The 22966-nt window shown below is 42.3% G+C and overlaps 1 protein-coding gene across 1 annotated transcript in view; it reads right to left on the bottom strand.

The window, feature by feature from the left end:
• HMCN1 (hemicentin 1) overlaps positions 1-22966 on the bottom strand; it is a gene marked incomplete at its 5' end in the record, with an annotated part of 190986 nt that overhangs the window by 144522 nt on the left and 23498 nt on the right. The window contains 4 exons of the mRNA XM_084291227.1: positions 287-458; positions 14328-14450; positions 14805-14963; positions 19069-19139. Coding sequence (XP_084147353.1) covers positions 287-458; positions 14328-14450; positions 14805-14963; positions 19069-19139 — 525 coding nt within the window. The remainder of the gene's footprint in view (positions 1-286; positions 459-14327; positions 14451-14804; positions 14964-19068; positions 19140-22966) is intronic.

Raw genomic sequence — 22966 nt, 5'->3', positions numbered from 1 at the left:
TATATAATTTCAGGATATATATATTATATATATATATATAATATATATATATATAAATATTATATATATATATATATATATATATATATATATATATATATTTCAGGATATATATATATATATATATATATATATATCCTGAAATCTTGGTACTGCCTTTCAAAATTGGAAACACATTCATGGATCACATAAATATGGTCTTCCCTGTTTGAAGGCAGTAGGGATTATTTGTCTTTTTCATTCACTTTAATGGTATCAGAAAAAAAAAAAACACAAACTACTTCACCTAATGAATCACGAATCTCAATTGCTGGTGAAGGACCACTCAAGGACACTGTAACCTCTTTTAGACTTGGATCAAAAGGGATCTGCCAAGTATTTACAGCCATGGTCAAATGGTCTGTAGACAAGAGATGCACTTTGGAGGCTTGAACTGCTTCTTCGACCCATTTCAACACCTATGAAAGAAAGTAACCGTCATTATTCTGTTGAAGTATCACAGAATCATAGAATAGCCTGGGTTGAAAAGGACCTTACAGATCAGCTAGTTTCAACCCCCCTGCTCTGTGCAGGGTTGCCAACCACTAGAGCAGGCTGCCCAGAGCTGCATCCAGCCTGGCCTTGAATGCCTCCAGGAAGGGGGCACCCACAACCTCTCTAGGCAACCTGTTCCACTGCCTTACCACCCTCTGAAAGAAAAATTTTCTCCTAATATCTAACCTAAATCTCCCCTGTCTTAGTTTAAAACCATTCCCCCTTGTCCTATCACTACCAGCACATGTAAACAGGCATTCACCCTCCTGTTCATACACTCCCTTCAAGTTGTGGAAGGCTGCAATGAGGTCTCCCCAGAGACTTCTCTTCTTCAACCTAAACAAGCCCAGTTCCTTCAACCTTTCTTCAGAGGAGAGGTGCTCCAGTCTTTGATCATCTTAGTGGCCCTCCTCTGGACCTGTTCCAAGAGCTCCAAATCCTTCTTGTGCTGGGGCTCCAGGCAGGCCTGCACGCAGTATTCCAGGTGGGGTCTCACAAGCGCAGAGTAGAGGGGGACAATCACCTCCCTCTCCCTGCTGGCCACCTCTTTTTAATGCAGCCCAGGACATAGTTGGCCTTCTGAGCTGCAAGGGCTCACTGCCAGCTCAGGTCCAGCTTCTCATCCAGAACTGTCAATAATATTTGTCAATATTATTAATAATAATTTGTCAATATAATAATATTTGTACTGTCAATAATATTTGTTATTGTTTTATGTTGAAGTACTGTCCCTACTGTCTTGTAGAGATTCCATGTTAATTTGTTGTAATACCCCCAACTTTCACCTAGGTTGTTTTGTTTTTTAAATCATTGGACATCACACAGCTACCACATCACACTCAGCAAAAAGACTGATAAAGGACTTGCCTAATACAGTGATAATATATTAATTGCAATGAAGATATTCTACAGACAGTGTAAACAGGATTTGCACTCATATCAGCAGGACGCAATAGCACAGGAATCCAAAAAGAACTGACATTATATCACCTCTGCACTTGGAATACATAGGAAAAAGCACCAACACCAAGCAAAAGCACACTTCTGTTTCTACTTCAACTGCTCACATCAAGAACACACACACATAATATGACAAAACAGATCACCTGTAAAAATAACAAACATTATTGCAAACCTACTGAGGGTGCACTCAATCCCCAAATACCACACAATTTTCACAGAAGATATTAGTGAAGGCAAGATCAACATGGTGTTGAAAAGGATTAAAGAAAAATCTCTACAGAGCATCCACACTTACACCGTAGCATTATATTTTCAAATAGACATTAGCAATACAAATGCAAATACAAATTCTGGTCATACCCTACTAATTACCTGAAGCAAGAAGGAAAGTTCCCTTATTCAAGCAAGTTGACTAATCACCATCCATGGACTTCGTTGCTTTTTGTTTGATTGTTTATTTTTAAATCTAAAGCACCTAATACAAAGTACTGTTAGACATGGAATGCAGGACAGAATGGAGAACAATGCTGTGGAAAATAAAGTTCTGTGACTAAAACTGAATTTGTGCTTTACAGAATTTTAATCTTTAACTATACTGTTTTTAATCAACAATTATCAAATAAAAATTCAAAACAGATGTACATCATCACCTAACCTCTCTGTGAGGAAAGCTGGTTCCACAGCAGGCCCGCCAGCCAAGATGGCGGCGCCTTTGTGAAGGCCTCCTTTGGAAGGGAGAATGCTGCACAGTGCTGAGGAAAAGAAAGGGAGAAACAGCCCTGCAGCACAACGGTGACTGCACAAGATTTTGAACCGAACAATAAGCTAACCTGGATGTGTCATGTACCAGCAATGGAGGGCTCTCAGCAGTGTATTTGTTCATACAGTTTATACTACAAATGCCCAGGAACCTTTGCATCTTTGTGCATATGTAAAAGAATTTTAAATAAAGGTCATCATCCAAAAAACATGTGAAGTGGTGGAGGCATGTTTTCATAAATTATTATCCCCATACTACCAGGGATGCCTCACCTGAGACATGCTGAATGCTCCCAGTGCAACGTGAAGCGAAACAGCATTGGCCATGTAACAACAGCGCTGTGTATACTCCACACAAGGGTCTGCGTTAGCAAGGAACTTAAGTGTACTTTAAAAAGAACATACAAAAATCAGAGTAAAATCAACTATGCTACTCAAAGCCTCTGAAGTAACAGTACCCAAGGGAGAAAGATCATTTCTGTAACAGCTAGTGATATCAGCTATTCAGCAACTGTTTACTTTAGATGAGCTGTTGAATGCCGAAACAGAAACAACAAGGCTTCAAAAAGATCCAGCTAACCTTACATTTTACTTTTAAAAATTATATGTTTGGCTCCAAAAATGCTTCCCAAAGTGATTTCAATCTGCTCTACTTAAGTTGCACTGAGATGACTGTGCCACTTGTTTGTGGCAGGTATATGGAAAGGATTCTAGTTAATTCTAGTTAATTCCACTAAACCATATTGCTAAGTTCAGCATCTAAACATCTTTTAAAGACCTCCAGGGATGGTAACTCCACCATTTCCCTGGGCAGCCTGTTCCAATGCCTCACAACCCTCTCAGTAAAGAAATTCTTGCCAATATCCAACCTAAAACACCCCGGCGCAACTTTAGCCCATTCCCTCTGATCCTGACACCAGGCACATGGGAGAATAGACCAACTGCCACCTCGCTACAGCCTCCTTTGAGGTACCTGTAGAGAGCAATAAGGTCGCCCCTGAGCCTCCTCTTCTCCAGGCTGAACAAACCCAGCTCCCTCAGCTGCTCCTCGTAGGACTTGTTCTCCAGGCCCCTCACCAGCTTCGTTGCCCTTCTCTGGACCCACTCAAGCACCTCGATGTCCTTCTTGTAGCGAGGGGCCCAAAACTGAACACAGTACTCGAGGTGCGGCCTCACCAGAGCCGAATACAGGGGGACAATCTAGACCTGCTGGCCATACTGCTTTTTATGCAAGCCAGGATGCCATTGGCCTTCTTGGCCACCTGAGCACACTGCTGGCTCATATTCAGCTGACTATCCACCAATACTCTCCTTCTCCGACAGGCAGCTCTCCAACCACTCATCTCCCAGCCTGTAGCTCTGCTTGGGGTTATTGCACCCCAGATGCAGGACCCGGCACTTGGCCTTGTTGAACTTCATGCAGTTCACCTCAGCCCATCGGTGCAGTCTTCCAGATCCTCCTGCAGAGCCTTCCTACCCTCGAGCAGATCGACACACGCACCTAACTTGGTGTCATCTGTGAACTTACTGCAGGTGCACTTGATGCCCTCATCCATATCATCGATAAAGATATTAAAGAGGACTGGCCCCAGTACCGAGCCCTGGGGAACGCCACTAGTGACCGGCCTCCAGCTGGATTTGGCTCCATTCACCATGACTCTTAGGGCCCGGCTACCCAGCCAGTTTTTAACCCAACGAAGCGTATGCCAGTCCAAACCAAGAGCAGACAGTTTCTTGAGGAGAATGCTGTGGGAAACAGTGTCAAAAGCCTTGCTGAAGTCAAGGTAGACCACAACCACGGCCTTTCCCTCATCCACTAAGCGCATCACTTTGTCATAGAAGGAGATCAGGTTTGTCAAGCAGGACCTGCCTTTCATAAACCCATGCTGACTGGGCCTGATCGCCTGCTTGCCCTGCAAGTGCTGCGTGATGACACTCAAGATAATCTGCTCCATGAGTTTCCCTGGCACTGAGGTCAAACTGACAGGCCTACAGTTTCCCGAGTCTGCCCTCCAGCCCTTCTTGTAGATGGGTGTCACATTTGCTAGCCGCCAGTCGACAAGGGGCTAGCAAACCCCCGATAGCCAGGACTGTTGATAAATGAAAGTAAGCGGCTTGGCCAGCTCCTCTGCCAGTTCTCTCGGTATCCTCGGGTGGATCCCATCTGGCCCCATCAACTTGCGTACATCCAAGTGCTGTAGCAGGTTGCCAGCCATTTCCTCATGGATAGTGAGGGTCACATTCTGCTCCCCATCCCCTTCCACCAGTTCAGGGTACTGGGTATCCAGAGAGCAACTGGTTTTGCTGCTAGAGATTGAGGCAAAGAAGGCATTAAGCACCTCCGCCTTTTCCTCATCTTTTGTAACTAAGTTCCCCCCTGCATCCAGTAAAGGCCGGAGATTCTCCTTAGTCCTCCATTTTGCATTAATGTATTTGTAAAAAACATTTTTTGTTGTCTTTGAGGGCAGTTGCCAGATTGAGCTCCAGATGAGCTTTGGCCTTTCTAATTTTGTCCCTGCACTGCCTCACAACATCCTTATAGTCCTCCCGAGTGGCCTGCCCTCTTTTCCAAAGATTGTAAACCCTCTTTTTCCTCCTAAGCTCAAGCCACAACTCTCTGTTCAGCCAAGCCGGTCTTCCTCGCCAGCTCATCTTTGGGCACGTGGGGACAGACCGCTCCTGAGCCATTAAGATTTCCTTCTTGAAGAGCGCCCAGCCTTCCTGGACTCCTCTGCCCTTCACAACCACCTCTCAAGGGACTCTACCAACCAGTGTCGTGAACAGTTCAAAGTTGTCCCTCCGGAAGTCCAATACAGCGGTTTTACTGGCCCCCTTCCTGGCTTCTCCAAGAATGGAGAAATCTACCATTTCATGTTCACTCTGCCCAAGACAGTTTCCAACCACCACATCCTCCACCAGTCCTTCTCTGTTTGTGAAGAGAAGGTCTAGCAGGGCACCTCCCCTGGTAGACTCAATAACCAGCTGCATCAGGAAGCTATCTTCCACACTCTCCAGAAACCTCCTAGACTGCTTTCTCTGGGCTGTGTTGTGCTTCCAGGATATGCCTGGGAAGTTGAAGTCCCCCACAAGAACAAGCGCTGACGATTTCGCAACTATTGTCAACTGCCTGTAGAACTCCTCATCAGTCTCCTCATCCTGTTTCGGCGGTCTATAACAGACTCCCACCTGGAAGCTTCCCTTGTTGGCCTTCCCGCTGATCCTAACCCATAGGGACTCAACCTTATCATTCCCAGCCTCAAGTTCCACAACATCAAAACTCTCTCTGATACAGAGAGCCACACCACCACGCCTTCCATGCTGCCTGTCCCTTCTGAAGAGCCTATAGCCAGACATTGCAGCACTCCAGTCATGAGAGTGGTCCCACCATGTTTCCGTGATGGCAACCAAGTCATAGCCTGCCTGCCGCACGATGGCTTCCAGCTCCTCCTGTTTGTTACCCATGCTGCGTGCCATTAGTGTAGATGCACTTCAGTTGGGCCATTGCCTTCTCTCCCAGCCTTGCCATTGTTCCCCCTGGCACAGCTCTAACAAGCCTTGTTTCAGCCCCATCCCCCTTCTCACCTAGTTTAAAGCCCTCTCAATGAGTCCCGCCAGCTCCTGGCCTAGGATCCATTTTCCCCTTAGAGATAGGAACCTGTCTGTGGTCATCAGGCCGGGTGCCAAGTAAAGCGCCCCATGGTCAAAATAATAATAATTCTGTGTTGGCACCAGCCTCTAAGCCACGTGTTTATCAGGTGGGCATTCCGTGTCCTCTCTGTACACCTCCCTGCCACCGTAGGGATGGACAAAAACACCACCTGTACTCCTGCTCCATCCACTAACCGTCCCAGTCCCCTGAAGTCCTGTTTGATAGTCTTTAGGCTTCTCTCTTCAATGTCATCACTGTCAGCCTGGAGTATTAAAAGAGGATAATAGTCAGAGGGGCGAACCAGGTTGGGAAGCTTTCTGGCAATGTCCTTGACCCTGGCCCCAGGGAGGCAGCAGACTTCCCTATGGGTAGGGTCAGGCCGACAAATAGGTCCCTCTGTTCCCCTGAGAAGGGAGTTACCCACAACAATCACCCTTCTTTCTGTCCTGGTGGAGGCAGTCCTGAGGCGTGGAGTTCACTTCCTCGCCCTAGGCATCCTCCTGGGTAGACTTTCTACCTCTTCCTCAGCTACCGATCTCTCAAGCTGCAGGGCCTCAAACCTGTTGCTTAAGGGCACCTGGGAAGGTGGGGCCGGTAGGAAGGGGGGCATCGCCTGCGGTGTCTGCGCTGCAGGGACCTGTTTCCATTCCTCCTCAACTCCTAGGTCCCCTCCCTCTGCCCGACAGCAGCAGGGCAGGGGATTCACCCCCATTTGGGGTGTCTCACCCCAGTACCTGTCCTTCAGGCTGCGCAGGGATTTGCTCCACAAGTCTTTCTCCCGCTCACACTCCCTGATATCCCTCAACCTCTTGACCTCCTCCTTGAGTTCTGCCATGAGGCGGACCAGGTCGTCCACCTGCTTGCACCTCACACACACAGTCTCTCTGCCCCCCGCAGGTGACTGCCACGGTTTTGAGTGGGCAGTCGGTCTGGGTGTGTACAGACTTCCTGGAGAGCGCACTGTGCCTGGTGGAGACCATTGCAGCTGAGCTAGCGGTAGACCACTAGCTCAGCTGCAATGGTGCAGGTGGACCAGGTCGTCCACCTGCTCGCACCTCACGCACACAGTCTCTTTCCTCCCCGCAAGTGGTAGCAACAGGCTCAGGCACTCCCTGCACCCGGAGACCTGAACTGCCGCAGTTTTGAGCGGGCAGTCGGTCTGGGTGTGTACAGGCTTCCTGGAGAGCGCACTGTGCCTGGTGTACACCATCGCAGCTGAGCTAGCGGTAGACCGCCGTTAGAGGAGGTGTTCGTATGGGCCTGGGGGGGGGAACGCTCTGCCCTGCCTGCGGGAACTGTCACACCATTCCCTTCTGACGCACCACGCCCTGTTCACCCATGCTCCCTAGGGGCAGCTTTTGAATGGCCGGGGAGGGGGCGCTGCTGGCTCCGCCTACGCCTCGTTCTCACCTCGTTCACCTCCCTCGTGAGGGCTGTCAGGTCCTTGCGGCTCCCTCAAGTGGGCTCAGTGACAGAAAAATTAGCCCTGCCTGTCCAATCCCCGCATCTGCCCCAGAGCTGATCGCCTCAGCAAGTAGCCAAGGAGTCTCTACTATAACTAGATAGTTTCACGCATAAAAATAAATTTTGAGGACGTAAAAATACTTGAACGTTTACCAAGGTCCAGTCCAATTCCAGAACAGAGATTTAGCTCAAACTGTAAATCTTTACCAATTTGCTTTCTGTTTTAAACAAAAACCGTCTTCCACCATGTAAGAGTTTTCCAGATACCCTGAGAACTATTCTGCTATAGTTTGATAATTTACCCAGCTGGAATGGATACAAAATTAAAAAGACTGGTTTCATCTCAGATAGTTTCATCTCAGATATGTTACATGAATTTCAAGGATACTAGATTTCCATTGAGTATCTGACAGAACAATAACGTTTACCTTCTGGTTCTGCTTGCCTACTAGTATTACGACTCTAACTCAATCCCTTCATCATCTTTCTGGGCACACAAAGTAGAAGGTGCCAGGGACCACTCAGCATGGATTTTCCCAAGGTGGTAATGGTTTAGGGATTGAATTCTACCCAGGTTACCATTAATGGGAGTTTGGTCTTTCTTCTTTCACTCTAACAGCTAGGCAGTCAGATGAGGACATGAATACACAAATCACTGCCAGGATTTTAAAAGTAGTACCTCCTACTTTTATAGCTTCTGACATTCGTAGCATTTAAAATAAATAAAATGAAATCATAAAAAAAAAAAAAAAGTTTGTATCTTCCACTTTCCAAGTCTATGAAACAAAAATCAGTAGCGTCACCAAAACGAACAGTGTTTCTGAAGAGCAGCCATGCACATTTCAACCTATTGTGAATACACAGGTAAGTAGTGTTGGCTTGAGAGTTTCAGGAAAATCCAACAAACAGTAAGCACCAGGCATGGGCTCTCAACCACATATTATGCTAATGTAGTCTGATATTAGGCACATGGAAGCGTATTACCTTATACAAATATACATAAAGTATAATCTTTAGACCCTCTAGTTCCTTCTCTGTATTTTATATTCACTAAGTTGTCATGGGTTCTGTCTTCATTCCTTTAATTTTAGTTTGTGTAGTTACTTTGTGTAACTGCCAAGCTGTTACATTAGCCACACCACCTTAATTCCTTTGGTACTCTTTTACCAGAAGAAGAGGAATACCTTTGTATCTCTCAGAACTGTTATGGAAAAAGATACAGCAACGCTTAGGAAGTACTCTGATACTACAGTAAACATTAGCTAAAATTCCACTTTATGAATTGTATGCAGGCTGGCTGATGGCCATGAAGCTATTTCAATTCTCTTATGGTAGAATTTGCCCTTAAAGTAACTTTTCCCTGGGATGATGCATTTCTGTTGTGCAACTGACATTACAGAAAAAAAAAAAAAAAAAAAAGCGCAAAATCACCTTTGTTTTTAACACAAATATACATCAGAACTGGAAGCTACTGTGAGTAGCTTAAATTCAGAGCAGAACCTAACCTCAGTTTTTAAGCAAATGTTTTTGAGAATTTTTCAAGTTCAAAAGTGAAAATGGAAGCCAAGAGAATGACCCAGCTGTCTTTAGTCTGGCAATAATTTGTTTGTGAAGTTAACTTTTTTCCCCCCCAAAGTTCAACAGGCAGTTCTGAGAGATGCATTTCCCAACCCTGTCATTCCAACAAGGTTTGCAATACTGCTGTAACACTGGTTTTGAAGTAGCTTTTTTTCCTTTGGGACGCTTACAGAAAGCCCCCAAAACAACTGCAACTTTTGTTGTTCTGCCAAAATCTGACTCGATTAGTATTATTAGAGGGGGAAGGGCAAACACAGAAATTTATAACACTTCTCCAGAGAATTTGCTCTTGCAACCTGCCCTGCTGTCAGGTCATTTCTTGGAATGCATACTGAAACCTGGAAAATATATGGAGAATGGTCTCTATTCTCATTTGTTTATTCTTAGTCTCAAGAATATTTCTCAAACAGTCAAAGCAACAGGATTTGAAGTTAACTGTTTCATTGCTTAACTATATGTAGGCTCTTACTTTCATCCAAAGAGAAAATATTCTAGTAATTCTGTTCTAGAAAAATATGACCAAGATACTGCATGTGAAAATTACACTATGAAAATATGTCCTAGGTTGTACATAAAAGTATACATTATATAGACCAAAAAACATTACTGAAATAAATGTGTTAGTACTGAATCTCAAGCACTTCAAAATTAGGAATACATGGGAATTAAGTCTGCCTGCTTTCAACTATCTTTAAAACATCCTCTTTACAGTTGCTTTGTGACAGCTCTTAGATACATGATCAGAGTATTTCTTCCAGAGAATCCAAGTTCCACATAAACCAGAGAAAGAACAGCTGTAACTACTTTTCTTGCTTGGCATTTACTGTACAATCCATGTCTCCAGAGTAGAAGCATACTCGCCCAGGCAGCATTCAGCTGTCTCAGCCATGAAACCAATCCCTTTTTCTGTGATAATGCACGCTGACTGCTAGGGAAGGAAGGAGGGAGCAAGAAGGCAATAAGAAACAGGGCTAAGCAAGTGACATTAACAATATGCTGCAGTTTTGTGCTTTGACTTCATGGCCTTCCTGTTATTCTTGTAAAACGCTGGAGGGGCCTTTTACATTTTTAGCAAAATGAAACAAAACTTAAAATGATTTCCTCATGCAGCGACATCTAAACATACACCTGGTGTTCATCCGCGCTGCAGACCTTTAATACTGACCCGGGCCATGTAGGTGTAACTCAGAGTAGCTGTCCTCAGTGAGGACTAGCAGCCAAGAGAAGTAGGATGCTTTCCAGCAGGTTTGAGACTTCTGTTTGGAGCAAAGAATTAATTGCTGTGAAGAATACTGGGCTCCATGCCAGATCCGTGTGAACCTACAGACATTCGCCTTCTGCCTGCAAACATGAATCCTTTTGTACCACTTCTTTTAACATGTTCTGTTACTGCTTGTCCAATCTCTGTCCTCAGCTCCCTTCTTAGCTCCTCTCACTCACATCATCGCTTATGTTCACCCACTTGAATTTCAACCTTTTTATTTTTATTTTTAAATATAGTCCCATTCCCCTCTCCAGTCACTCAGTAACACCCTCTTCTACACCAAAGTCAATACAATGTCTCTAGCCACCTTCACAGTCACTTTCAGTTCTCCTCCCATCAATGTTCTAAAGCCTGTATATGAAACATCCACTTCTACTTATTTCAAAAATCATTAGGAAAGCTGTATTTTTAAGCAGCCCAGGAAAATTTTCCCTTCTTATAGCAGGTAGGAGCAGAATATTTAGAACTCAGGTAACAGTAAGGTAAGAAAAAAATCAAGCAAGTGTTTCAACACTAAAAGAAATACAGAACTCTGCTAGCTCACGTTCCTGTGAACTCCTGGCTATAGCCATACCGACTGCACATACTCATCAGACCCAGTAATGACTCATGTTTACCACAAACAAATCAAAACAACCTGGAGGCATGATCTAAACCACTGATGACTCATTCTCCACAATTTTTAAGCCGTACCAAATTCACATTCTGCTAATTGTCACTGTTCATCTTACTGCCAGTTGTGGCATCAGTACAAACCTTTGGCATCAGTCATTTCCAGAAATTTACTTACTTATTCCCCTCATAACAGAGTTCTGTAAGTGGGGTGAAACATAACTTCAGCTCATGTCAAATTTAGTATTTTCTGGGAAGATACTAATAAAATTGGATGTGGGTATAAAATATGCAATCTGTTGTAGAGGGAGAGTCTAACCCTTGTTTAATGAGGATACTCAATGCATTTAATTTGGAGCAATTACTGATTTTGTAGGCTCTGACCTTAATTTGCAGCCATGGAACATTACTGCAGCCAAGGAAACCTTAGACTACTGAAACACCTTTCAAGATCTGAACTTAAATGCTTTGATAAGACAAGCATAACCACCTTCCTAAGACAGAGGCAAAAACAAGAAAGCTATGGTTCTTTCATCTAGAAGAAACTTCACTTTCAAATTGACTCACTGAGATAAATCTCTGAAGACTAGGGACCAGCTGGAAAACTTCAAACTGAAGACTGCTTAATGAATTTGTAGTTAAGTGCAATCACATTCACAAATCGTTAATTAAAGTAGAACTTCAAAACCAAAATTTGAACAGTAAATCTTTCCCTTTTAAGAATCATGAAATACTTTTATGCTCTGACAGACCTGGAACCATATAACCCATCAGGTTTTACCAAATATGGTAAAAACTTAGTTGGACTCATACTATTTGAAACCTGTAATGTTTTCTTTCTTGGATAGAGTTACCTCTGCAGATGATGGTAGACCTAACCCAAACCTACAAGAAATCTAGAAGGAGGTTTAGGTAACAAAACCACAACTTGTATTTTGGACATTGAGAATATTCTTATTTATCCATGCACATAAACCTTTCCAATTTCTTCTACCAGTAGGAGAAGAATATCATGTTTTGAAGATCTTCATTCAGCAAATACATGAATAGCTCCACTTAGCTCTCTTATTTCACACTTTTCTGGCCTGAAGCCAACGCAACTTGGCCAACTGACAATAATTGTGACCAAGTTAACTGTAGCATTATCATAATAATCTTTTTTGCAGAGGTGGAAAAAAGGCAAAAAGCTTTCTTAGTCCTCTTGACAACACAAGCATTGGAAAAGTATCAAGTACTGTTTTGTTGTGTTTCCTTGTAGCTAGTTATAATATTGCTTAATTCTGTTCATTCTGAACTTAAAGCACAAAGGGCAAGGATGAGAGCAATGGTTTGAAACTTTATACACTAAAAATAGCTTTGTTTATTTGGGGGGGTGGGGGTAGAATACTCAAAAATGTTGAAGAAAACAAGACATCGGTTTGGCAGGGTATTCACAGTCTTGGTTCTTTCCTGGTCTACAATTCAGCATTAGTCGTCTCTAGGCCCAAAACAGTGACTGTGCTTTAACATTTATAAACTTCATTCTTCACACATCATTGACTACTCAGATAAAAAGGAGAGAGAGATCTGTGTCTGATGAATCTGAAATATATACCATTAACAGCTAATGCAGATTACTACTACAACTCCTATTCATTTGCATCCGCACAGTAGGGCATATGTTCCTCGAAAAATAGTATTTCTGATCCAGAACCAAAATCTGCAGCAAAGGTTTTATTTGAGACTGTAGACTTTTGGTAAGCTCATTTTCACAGTCCCCTATCCCAGGAGTAGCTGTATGTAAGCTCACTAAGGTGTTGTGGCTTTTTGTTTTTTTTTTCTTTTAAAATGCAATTTGTTCAGCAGTTACCGTGTTACCATGTAGGACTTCCAAAAGTATTGTAGAGTTTTACCAAGGGGACCATTTGCAGCCTATGATCACTGAAAGGAGGTGTAATTATATAATGCAATGCATTCTTCCGCCACCACCACCACACCCCCACCCCAAAAAAACACAACCACAACCTGCAAGAATAGCACCTAATGATATAATCACTTGTCTGTATCACCCTCTGGCTCTTGTACAGGCTATGGGTTGTCTACCCCAGAGATGAGAAGCCCCATTCTTTGCCCAAAGAAAATGCTGAGATAAAGCAGGAAAGAGGTAGAAATGGCTACTGAAACTCCCGGCTTGAAACCTTACTCAAAATTCGCAGACAGACCAACAGTTCAAACAGAAGCTGGTATTCTTGGAGATGGAAAAGTGCTAAGTTCAGAAAGCAGAAGCAGACAGCCAACAGAACAGTGTATGTCAGCTCTTCTTAACAATATGGTACTGCCTAATACATACAAGTCACTTCTGCTCACTTACCTCCCAAAACCAGAAGCAAAACAAAACAAAAATACTTTATCCTCAATCTGCAGACCTGACAAAGAGTATTTCCCATTGGCAGTATCATGACTATTTCAGTATAAATGGATTTTATGGAGTCTCACAGACAGAAGTTTTACCCTTCTTACACAAAAAAAATGCAAAACGCAGATCAGAAACTGCATAGTCCTAACTGCCAATTTCTTTTCCTCTAACTTTTAACCTAATTCTGGGAGGATAAACCCTTCGGGGAAGTTCTTCCTTTTGATCACTTTCACATTATTGCCAGTACCTTATTACATTCCCGGTAAGAATATCAATCTCACTAACCAACAGCAGAAGAGAGCTGCAATGCATGTTCAACATTTGTCACCGTCAAAGTTTTAGAAAGAAAAAGAAAAGGAACAAACTGAAACTAAAGTTTTATTTAAAAACCTCATCCAGTTATGGCCTATACAAAGAAGTCAAAAGGAAACATTTACAACATGTATAAACAACTGCAGCTCCCCAAATAACTAATGTGTGATTTCATCTCTCTCCAAATTATTTTCTCATGCACTACTGAAATTTCATTTCTGTCTAAGAATCACTGGAATTTTCAAAGAAAATATTCGTTCAGGGCTGTGAGTCAACAATTACAACAAAGCATTTCACCATGACTCAAAACTACCATTTGACAGCAAAAGCGTCAAAACTGTTGAAAAAACAACCTCAATTAAAAACTATCACAGTTGCTTTGTGAACAATGGAAGCCTGCTAGCTTACCTGTCCATAACCTTATATCCTGGCTTATTAGTCATCCTTTGCTTGCTAACAAAGTGTTCATTTAAAGCTGATATTGTACTTGCATTCAGAGAGGAGTAAAGCCACTGATTTGACACTCACAAAGCACAGAACTGTCCCTTTATATTAAAGGCTTTCCTCCTGGAAGCTTTCCAACAAAGACATATAGTAGTTCAGACTTCCCTAATATAAATAAAATTAATAGAATTGAATCCTGATATAGCAGATGGAAAGATAGAACAAAATCTATATACAAACTTGAGAACATTTAGATTTTCTCCTCAATCACACTAGCCCACAATCAGGTCATTTAAAGACTTAGAGAATAAACCCCTGCCTTGTTCTATATAGCAGAATTTGGGCAAATTTACCTCATTAACTTGCTTTTTGTCCAAGTGAAAAACTTGACCAGAGCTCGTTGAGGCAATTTCTTCATAGACTTTGTAACCAATATGATCCCTGTCATCACAGTCTCCAGTTAGCACAAATACTACCTGTATTTAAAACAAAACAAACAAACAAAAAAGAAAAATCAAATCCAAGTCACATTGGACATAGTGAAAGCTTTTGTAGGAAAACATTTTACAGTTAGTACATAGGCCTGACAAGAAAAGAACTGTATTGCTCAGCAAGGGTTCATATTACTTTGCATATAAGGACAGACATACTGTATTCATTGCTGATGAAAACAACAACGCAGAAAGAAACAAACAAGAATAACTTTATAAGTCACACTCTTCTATCAACACTCAGACTTCACCGAACACTCATTTCAGAACAATATAAGGACATCCACATAACTGGAATGCTGACCATATACCAGCTCAGAATGTAAATCCCCTCTGTACCTGTGATTGTTTCTGTTGAATGAGCTGAAGTACTTCATGTGCAAGTCTATAATCTTTGGATCGTGCATCAGTAAATACATAGATGAAAGAACCAGGAAGAGAAATTTCTAGAGCGATCTTAATTGCCCCAATGCTCATCTCTGGACAGTCTCCACCACCCTGTTCACAATTAGAAGAAAAAGAAATTCTAAGATAAAGAACATACTAAAAAATATATCTTTCTTCTCAAACATTCAAGGCAGATACTTTCTCAGCTTCTAATAACTTATTCACTTTTTTTTTTTCCAAAGCACTGTACAGTTTCTGCAGAGTGTAGTCACAAACTCACAGACAAGCAGCAATGACAATAATTCCTTAGGGAAAATAAAGTCAAAGGAGGAAATTGTAGTTAGCACTGAAAATGGCTGGTGTCTCTTATCTCTTCTGGGAGCACCCAGTTCCTGCGACAGCTCCATTTCCTATACTCACACGCTCCCTTACTGACTGGCAAGTTAATGGCTCCAGTAGTGCGCAGCAGCCCCGGGAGGTCACAGTTAGAGGCGCAGATGCGAAGTGACCTCAGCCCAGCAGCGCTGCTCTCCAGGAGGACACTCCAGTACCAGGACAGCAGGAACTTGACCTAGACACTGTGGGGCGGGCAGTGCCAGTGCTCAGTAGGTGATGTTCCTCGTGACCTGCACTGCTGCGTAGACAGCTGCACAGCTGGAGATTTTTCAGACCATGGATTTAAACAATACACTTCCAAGTATGACTGTATTTAACTTTATGGGAAGAGAAATTGACCCTTTCAGGAATCAAGAGTTAGAGAAAAATACTATTTAAATAGAAGTTCACTTTCACTTACGTAAAAGTTAACTTGACTTATGGAAGACAGAACTTTCCAAACAGCTGAACACAAACTATAAAACCCAGCCCTGCACACAGCAACAGATCTCTCGCTTTCAAAATTAAATACAGAAGTCATTCTTGTGTTTCTATAATCATCATGACTTCACACATTTTACACACAAAACTTCATAGGCTGGGAAGGAAGAAGAAAAAAAGATAACACAATTGTTGCGTCAGTTTTTAGTTCTTCAGATGCAATCAGAAATTATGCTTTGAGATTAAAAGTTCACATGGCAGGGGAGGGGGATAAAAAGAAAAATCTGCCTCCCACACTCCCCAGACTTTAAGAATTTCAGCTGACCCCACCAAAATGTTCACATCAGTAACAATTTTTAATCTATCAGTATCTCTGACCTGATTTAGAAACAAAATATCTCCAAACTTCTCATTTATGTTAAAGAATAGGTACTTCGTCATTTTTCGTTTTTGTATTTTGGTCCTTTCTAAAAGTAGCCTTACTTTAATGGGAGAAACAAGTGGCAAACTCCAGAATGCCTGAAAGTCAGGAGATAATTCTGATGTGCTAAAAACGTTTTTGGAGACCTTCATTTAGGCAATGCTTATACAATCCTATGGGACAAAGCACAGGATTTTTCACCCAAATGATTTTCTTCCTCCTCTTGCAAAGCAAATGTCATCTTCAGCAAAAGACTATCCTGCGTTAAGCTTTAATTTGTAGGCAAAAATCAAGATAATATCTAATTTCTCAGGTACTGAGAAGGTGGCTGTAAACTCTCTATCCCACTTTTGGTCTACTAGATTACTGTTACCATCAAGCTAAATGGTTGTTCTGACAATAAGCATGAACGTGTCATTTTTATAATGTAAAAGAGAAGTTTACTCAAAAGGCAGCTAGGCAGAACTAGTAAACAAAAATATATCAGTTTTATTACCAACAGTTTTCCTTTCAACATTTCCTGCTTTTCTTTCCAAATTCCAATTAAATATGATTACAATTGCCTTGTGAAGTTTTCTGGAAAAGAACAGGGGTGACAACTACAGCTCAGAAAGTTTTATTTTCCTCTCAATTTGGACATGCACACAGATATTTGGGTTGTTAGCTCAGCTCATCTGTATTATTCCCTTTCTTGGGTCTGAATTTAATATTGATATAACTAGTTATTTAAATAGCATTGTGTTCACTTATAAAAAGATAACTTTAGTATCTAATTTGAAAGGTGTTATCAAAAACTCTTAAAGACAACTGATTTTGGTAAGTAATTTGTCATTTTTATTTTCAGGAACACCCAAATAAGGCCTTTTCATAACCGCTCACGCAACTTTATAGGCATCTGTACCAGGGGATCATGCAGCACTCCCTATGCTTTAAAAGACTTTATATGGACAATATTTCATTATATTGCTTATGCAAATAAGAAATAAAAACTGTAAAAATTCGTAAAAAAAAAAAAATAAAAACTCTATTTAGTATGAGGATACACAAAAAAAATCTGGTTCCCTCTTAAAAAAGAAGTGACACTAAGAATGCAAGTACAAGTTATTGTCATGCTGCCCCTAAGAACGATTCACACATCTGTTTATCTGTTAATGACAGATAAAACATGTGCAAAATACTAACAGCTTACCTAGTGTCAAAGGGGTACTTTCTTCATCAATTTAAACATAAAAAGAACAGGACATACTTTCTTTAGTCTGTATACATTTCACTGATCTTTACTGTTGTCAAGTGCCAACATAATTTCCAAGCCTATTTCCAATGTCACATCCAAACACTCGAATTGTTCTGCACCCAGATAGATTTTGTTGGAAAGTAAGAGCTGGGTTTGTCCTGATAACTGGGGAGGTCAAGTTTCACAGATAGAAATGTGCTAGGAAGACTGGCTTGTTTTATATATACATAAGACTAAAATAATTTAACTTCACCTTAATTTTAGCCTTGTTCACTAAAATCTGTTCTACAGTCTTTTTCGAAATGCATCTATCTCAGAATTTTCCCTTCCTGCATGTTATTCATTCTTGCATCTTTTTACCACCTCTCTAGGAAAAATACCCATAATGGACTTCATGGAAATGTTCATATTTTCTGGGAGAACTACTGCAAGATATCCTATCAGTCCTGACCTAACCACTTATTTAATTTTTACTTTGGTCCTTCATCAATGTAAAGAAAAATAGTAAATCAGTTAATGCCTTAAATCAGTGGAATGGGCACATCTTCAAATTATGAAATACGTAATCAACCAAGATTAAAGACAGAAATCTTACATTCATTAGACAGTGACTTTTAAACAACTTGCTAGCAAATTAAGAGTTTTAAATTCCCAAAAGCTTCATCTGATTCATACGCTTTTTCAAAACAGTTACAGTTATTTTCCAGAATAGCTATTACAAAAACAAAAAATAAACACTAGAAGGATTTTTAATTTCCCTACAAAAGGGAAAAGCACAACAACAACCGGCATTTTCTCTCTCCTTATAAATTTACTTCTGTTTTATCAGAATTTCAACCTTTCTGCCAAATTTTAATCTACTCATTCTCTCACTCTACCCCAACTAGCACCATTGACTTCCAAACAACCTTTTATTACAGGGATTAAACCATATGCCCATTTCTAAAACACTGTTCTTCAAGTCAGAAGTATGTCAAGCACCACTAACTCAGGCAAGGCTCTTCCCGAAACAGATGCATTTTGCTTGATTGAAGAAGGTAAGAGAGTAGGATCTTTCAGTAAAGGTAACTCCACTCCCATACCTCTCTTTCCTTCCAGCACCTGATTCCACCAAGGGAAACATAATGGTATACTGGCTCAAAAAAAACAAACAAACAACAACAACAAAAAAACTGCTCATCTCCAAAGCGTGGCTGGGGAAGCAATTCACAGAGCTTGGAGCTTGAATAAGACCAGAAAACCTAAACAAACCTGTTGTTGCTTTTGAATCAGGAGGTGCTGGTTAACACAGGGCAGCAGAGGAAGCGCATATGTCACATTTGATGGGTCTTAAGAGTCCTGCACATGAATTAGTTCGCTAACTGGAACTAAGGAAATAACTTCCAGAAAACAGTAAAACATACTGTTCATAAAAGCATCTGTGAACAAGTGGCAGGACTAATAAAATGTAAAATAAATATTGCATTAAGTAACTAGTCTTTCTTGTATTACTAATCAATTAACCAAGTCTCTGTATACAATGGAAACTAAGACAAAGTAAATCGTAATCACAAAGTAAATTGTAATCATAAATTAAAAAGACCAGAGAACAGGCAGATGATAATTAGTGCAGGTAAAATGACCGAGATTGACAGCCTACCTCCAGATGAAGCATTACAGCAGAAACACTAACAAGAGAGGAAGGATTAGAAGGAGGGAACAGGGCCTGGTGCTAAAACCACACAGAGAACAAACATGTTACTCACCTGAACATAAAGCTCCCTGAGTTCAAACTGAAATTTCTTGGGATCTGTGGTTATCGTCACTGGACCAATTTCTGGGATAAAAAATAAAAATAATAAAAAAAAGGAAAACATAACATGAAGAAGACAGAAAGCTATCAAAAGAATTTCAGCTGAAGAGTTAATGGTTTTTCAATTTGATAAAATTTGATAATAAGAAAAGAAAATATTTAACAGCAGAAAGGAGGACTTGAGAAAGATATATCCCACACTGCAATCTGTAATTCCAAACCTAGTAATGCTACCATCATTCCAGCATTGCTGACTTGTAAGTGTCCTAAGGATTTATAGGTACATATGATGTGCTGTGTTGTTTCTCTCACACACATTTATTTTTGACCCATCATTTCACTGCTCTCAGGAAACACAAGGGAACAAAAACCCACAAAACAAAGGTGGCAGCACCAGAAAATCGTGTATTTTATCTATACAACTCTTTCTGAAAATCATGAAGGAGAGGCTACCTGAAAAAACTACCCAGCAGCAGTTGCCATTAAGAACTCTGGAAGCATCAGCTTTACTCATGGTGTTTGCCATGTCATTGTATGCTGAGCAATGGCATGGCACCATCCAAATGATGCCAGCCAGGTCAGCACAGAACAGCAGCACATGTTGAGAGCTCCACAAGCACACTAGCTGCACCACTAGCCTCCCTCTGCTGCTCAACAATTGCCTTCCTAATTGGTATCAAATGTGATTCTAGGCAGCTCTTTTCCTGAGGCTGCTATTTCCGGACAGTTTACCTCAATCTAACTTGGCACCCCCACACTCCGTGCACTGCCTGCCCCAGGCCCGCATTCCTGCTGCTCCCAGCACAGAGACAGGGCAGGGCACTCATCTAGCTCAGCAAGCTGGTTCACGGCACTGAGCCAAGCACAAATAAGTAAGCACATCAACAAGAGACAAAAATTGATTTCCACTAGCTTAGTGCCCCCAAGCCACCTCATAAAGAGATCAGCTGAGTACCAGCACACAAAGCGGGATACGATTACGCAGTCAGGATGAAAGAAAAGCATGAGACTGCCATGGTGCCAATTTAATTCAGCTGCAGCTTGCATAGAAGTGCTGCCTCAGCAGACCATGCAGTGCTTTCCAAGCTCTATAAACATTAACATGTACTTATCATCCATGTAATCTAGACATTTGTCTTTTTGGAACAGTCCAAAGTTTTATTTCACTGGAGTTTCAACAACAGCCATCCTTAAAGTCGACTACAATCACACTTGAGTTTGCTTTAGGGGTTGTATTTATGCATGCCTTAGCTGAATGTAGGCTTTAAATTTGGTTAAAAGTCACTCATTAGATCACAGAAAAGCTCTCCTAGAATATTAAAGTGTCTTGAGGGTTTGTTGTATGGCTTTGATTTGAGCTATTTCTCTGTGAGTGTTACTTATTACCCAAGTCAAAATGCTACGCTACCACCAGAAGAGCTGTTCCAAGGACTCATGCACAGAGCTCTGAAGTAATTGCCTAAAGTGACTAGGAAAATTAAACGAGTATTCACATTTTAAAGAAAATGTAAAGCACTGAAGAAGCTTACAGGGTGCAGTGTAGCTGCACTACCTAAGCATTCCCTAGGCCTCCAACCTTAGATGTCACCACCACTGGGGGCACCTAGTGTGCTGACTAAGGAACAGCATGGAGCGCAGAGAGGAGTGGAGACACCGCGGCTAGGCTCTGTGACAAGAGGGGGCATCAATTGTTCTTGTGCACACTGGGATTGGTAGGCTGCACATTTGCTACCCTGAGACAATGGCCTGTCATGGTTTTTACAAGATGCTGTGCTCTCGTGAATTTTGCTCATTATAATATCATTATAATACCAAAACACACCTCCATCCCAAAAGCCACCCGCCTCCAGGTGCGACCACCCCTCACTGCGCATATGCTCTGAATGTCTCAGAGCCTGTACCTTTAAATGAAAGCGAGAAAACTTTTTACCAATCATAAGCAAGATATATGCGACTAGAGTCACTCAAGCTCCACCTAAAAGATAGAGAACAATATAAGCTGGCTTATAAGAGAGAGGAGATGTTGGGGAAGACATTGTTGTGACTTCTGGGATCATTTGATGGGCTGAGCCTCTCTTCCCCCACATTGGGACACGATGGGGTAAGATTTGAACACTTGGTTATACCAGGCGTTTCTGCAGAAACTTAGAAATCTCTATAGAGTCTTTGTGCCTTTTAAAATGTTAATAGCCAGACTATGTACCTGTGTATTTCATGCATGCCAGCCTGCTTTTGTAGACAGTGAATTTATTGCTGGCAATCCAAAGAACCTCTGTAGCTGCAGCTGTAATAAAGTGCTCTTCACTGCATTGTTCCTAGCCATGATAGTTCTCCTTGAACACGACTAGAGTGAGGGCATGCTATGTTGCTGGTGAATCCGCGACTGTGATAGTTCAGTACCCCGAATTTGCTCGGCCCCATAACAGTTAATCAGCTACACCCCTTCACACAAGCTCCTCCTGCTGCTACTCAGCCTGGTACCACATTACAGGCATATGCCTGTACTAAAGCTATCTCTGAAGTGTTTTGCTTAGCATCTGTCCCCTGCCAGCCATTGTTCTGAAGCACAGAATTGAGTGGGTTTTATACATGTAGTAAAACCACAAGCTCCATTATGCCCCAGCAGTCTAGGGATTACATTTTTCAATTCTAGAGCAGTAAATCCTTTGGAAAGGCTTTCTTTCCCTATAAAATAAAGATCTGAAAAGTAACGTTACTTCAGCTAAGTTAAAACAGCCCATCCAGCTTAGATGGGAGGAGAATGTTGCCTCTTGCTCCACAGGCAGCCAGTGCTCACTCCAGCAGCGTGCAGACGCCAAGCGGGGCCCTAGTCAGCATGCCGCAGGATCACTGCAAGGCACTGGCTGCCCTCTGGTCTGCTCTCAGCAAAGAGCAGATCTTTGGGATGGCACCTAGCTCCGAGCTCAGAACGGGACCTCAGGACAGGAGGTCAGGAAGGGAACCCAGGCTAGGCAATGTCAAGCAAGGAGCTTTGTCAGGAAAGACCCGAGACGCTCTTGAGAGCTGGACAGAGCACAGATATCCCCGAGCAGCTCTGCAGTGGGGGCAAGCAAGACCCCAGGCACGAGTGAATGGGCTACTTCATTCCTGGAGAGATGCTGGACTCCTCTGAGGGACGAACAGCAGCAACATAAGCAACAGAGCCCCAGAGCAAGACCGCAACCGAGCCTCCCAGCACCAGCTGTTAAGAGGGACATCAAGATCCACTCACTATCCATGAAGAACTGGTTGGTGACCTGCTACGGCACTTGGATGTGCACAAGTCGATGGGGCCGGCTGGGATCCACCCAAGGGTACTGAGAGAACTGGCAGAGGAGCTGGCCAAGCCACTGTCCATCATTTATCAGCAGTCCTGGTGATCGGGGGAGGTCCCAGTCGACTGGTGGCTAGCAAACATGATGCCTATCTACAAGAAGGGCCGGAGGGCAGACCCTGGAACTACAGGCCTGTCAGTTTGACCTCAGTACCAGGGAAGCTCATGGAGCAGATCCTCCTGAGAGTCATCACGCAACACTTGCAGGGCAAGCAGGCGATCAGGCCCAGTCAGCATGGGTTTATGAAAGGCAGGTCCTGCTTGACAAACCTGATCTCCTTCTATGACAAAGTGACACGCTGGGTGGACGAGGGAAAGGCTGTGGATGTGGTCTACCTTGACTTCAGCAAGGCTTTTGACACCGTCTCCCACAGCATTCTCCTCAAGAAACTGTCTGCTCTTGGCTTAGACTGGCATACGCTTCGTTGGGTTAGAAACTGGCTGGGTAGCCGGGCCCTAAGAGTCGTGGTAAATGGAGTCAAGTCCAGTTGGAGGCCAGTCACTAGTGGCGTCCCCC

Source organism: Netta rufina (genome assembly GCF_964035555.1).
Source record: "Netta rufina genome assembly, chromosome: 8".
NCBI lineage: Eukaryota > Metazoa > Chordata > Aves > Anseriformes > Anatidae > Netta > Netta rufina.
Note: the sequence above shows the minus strand (reverse complement) of the source record. Positions and strands in the feature narration are given on the sequence as shown.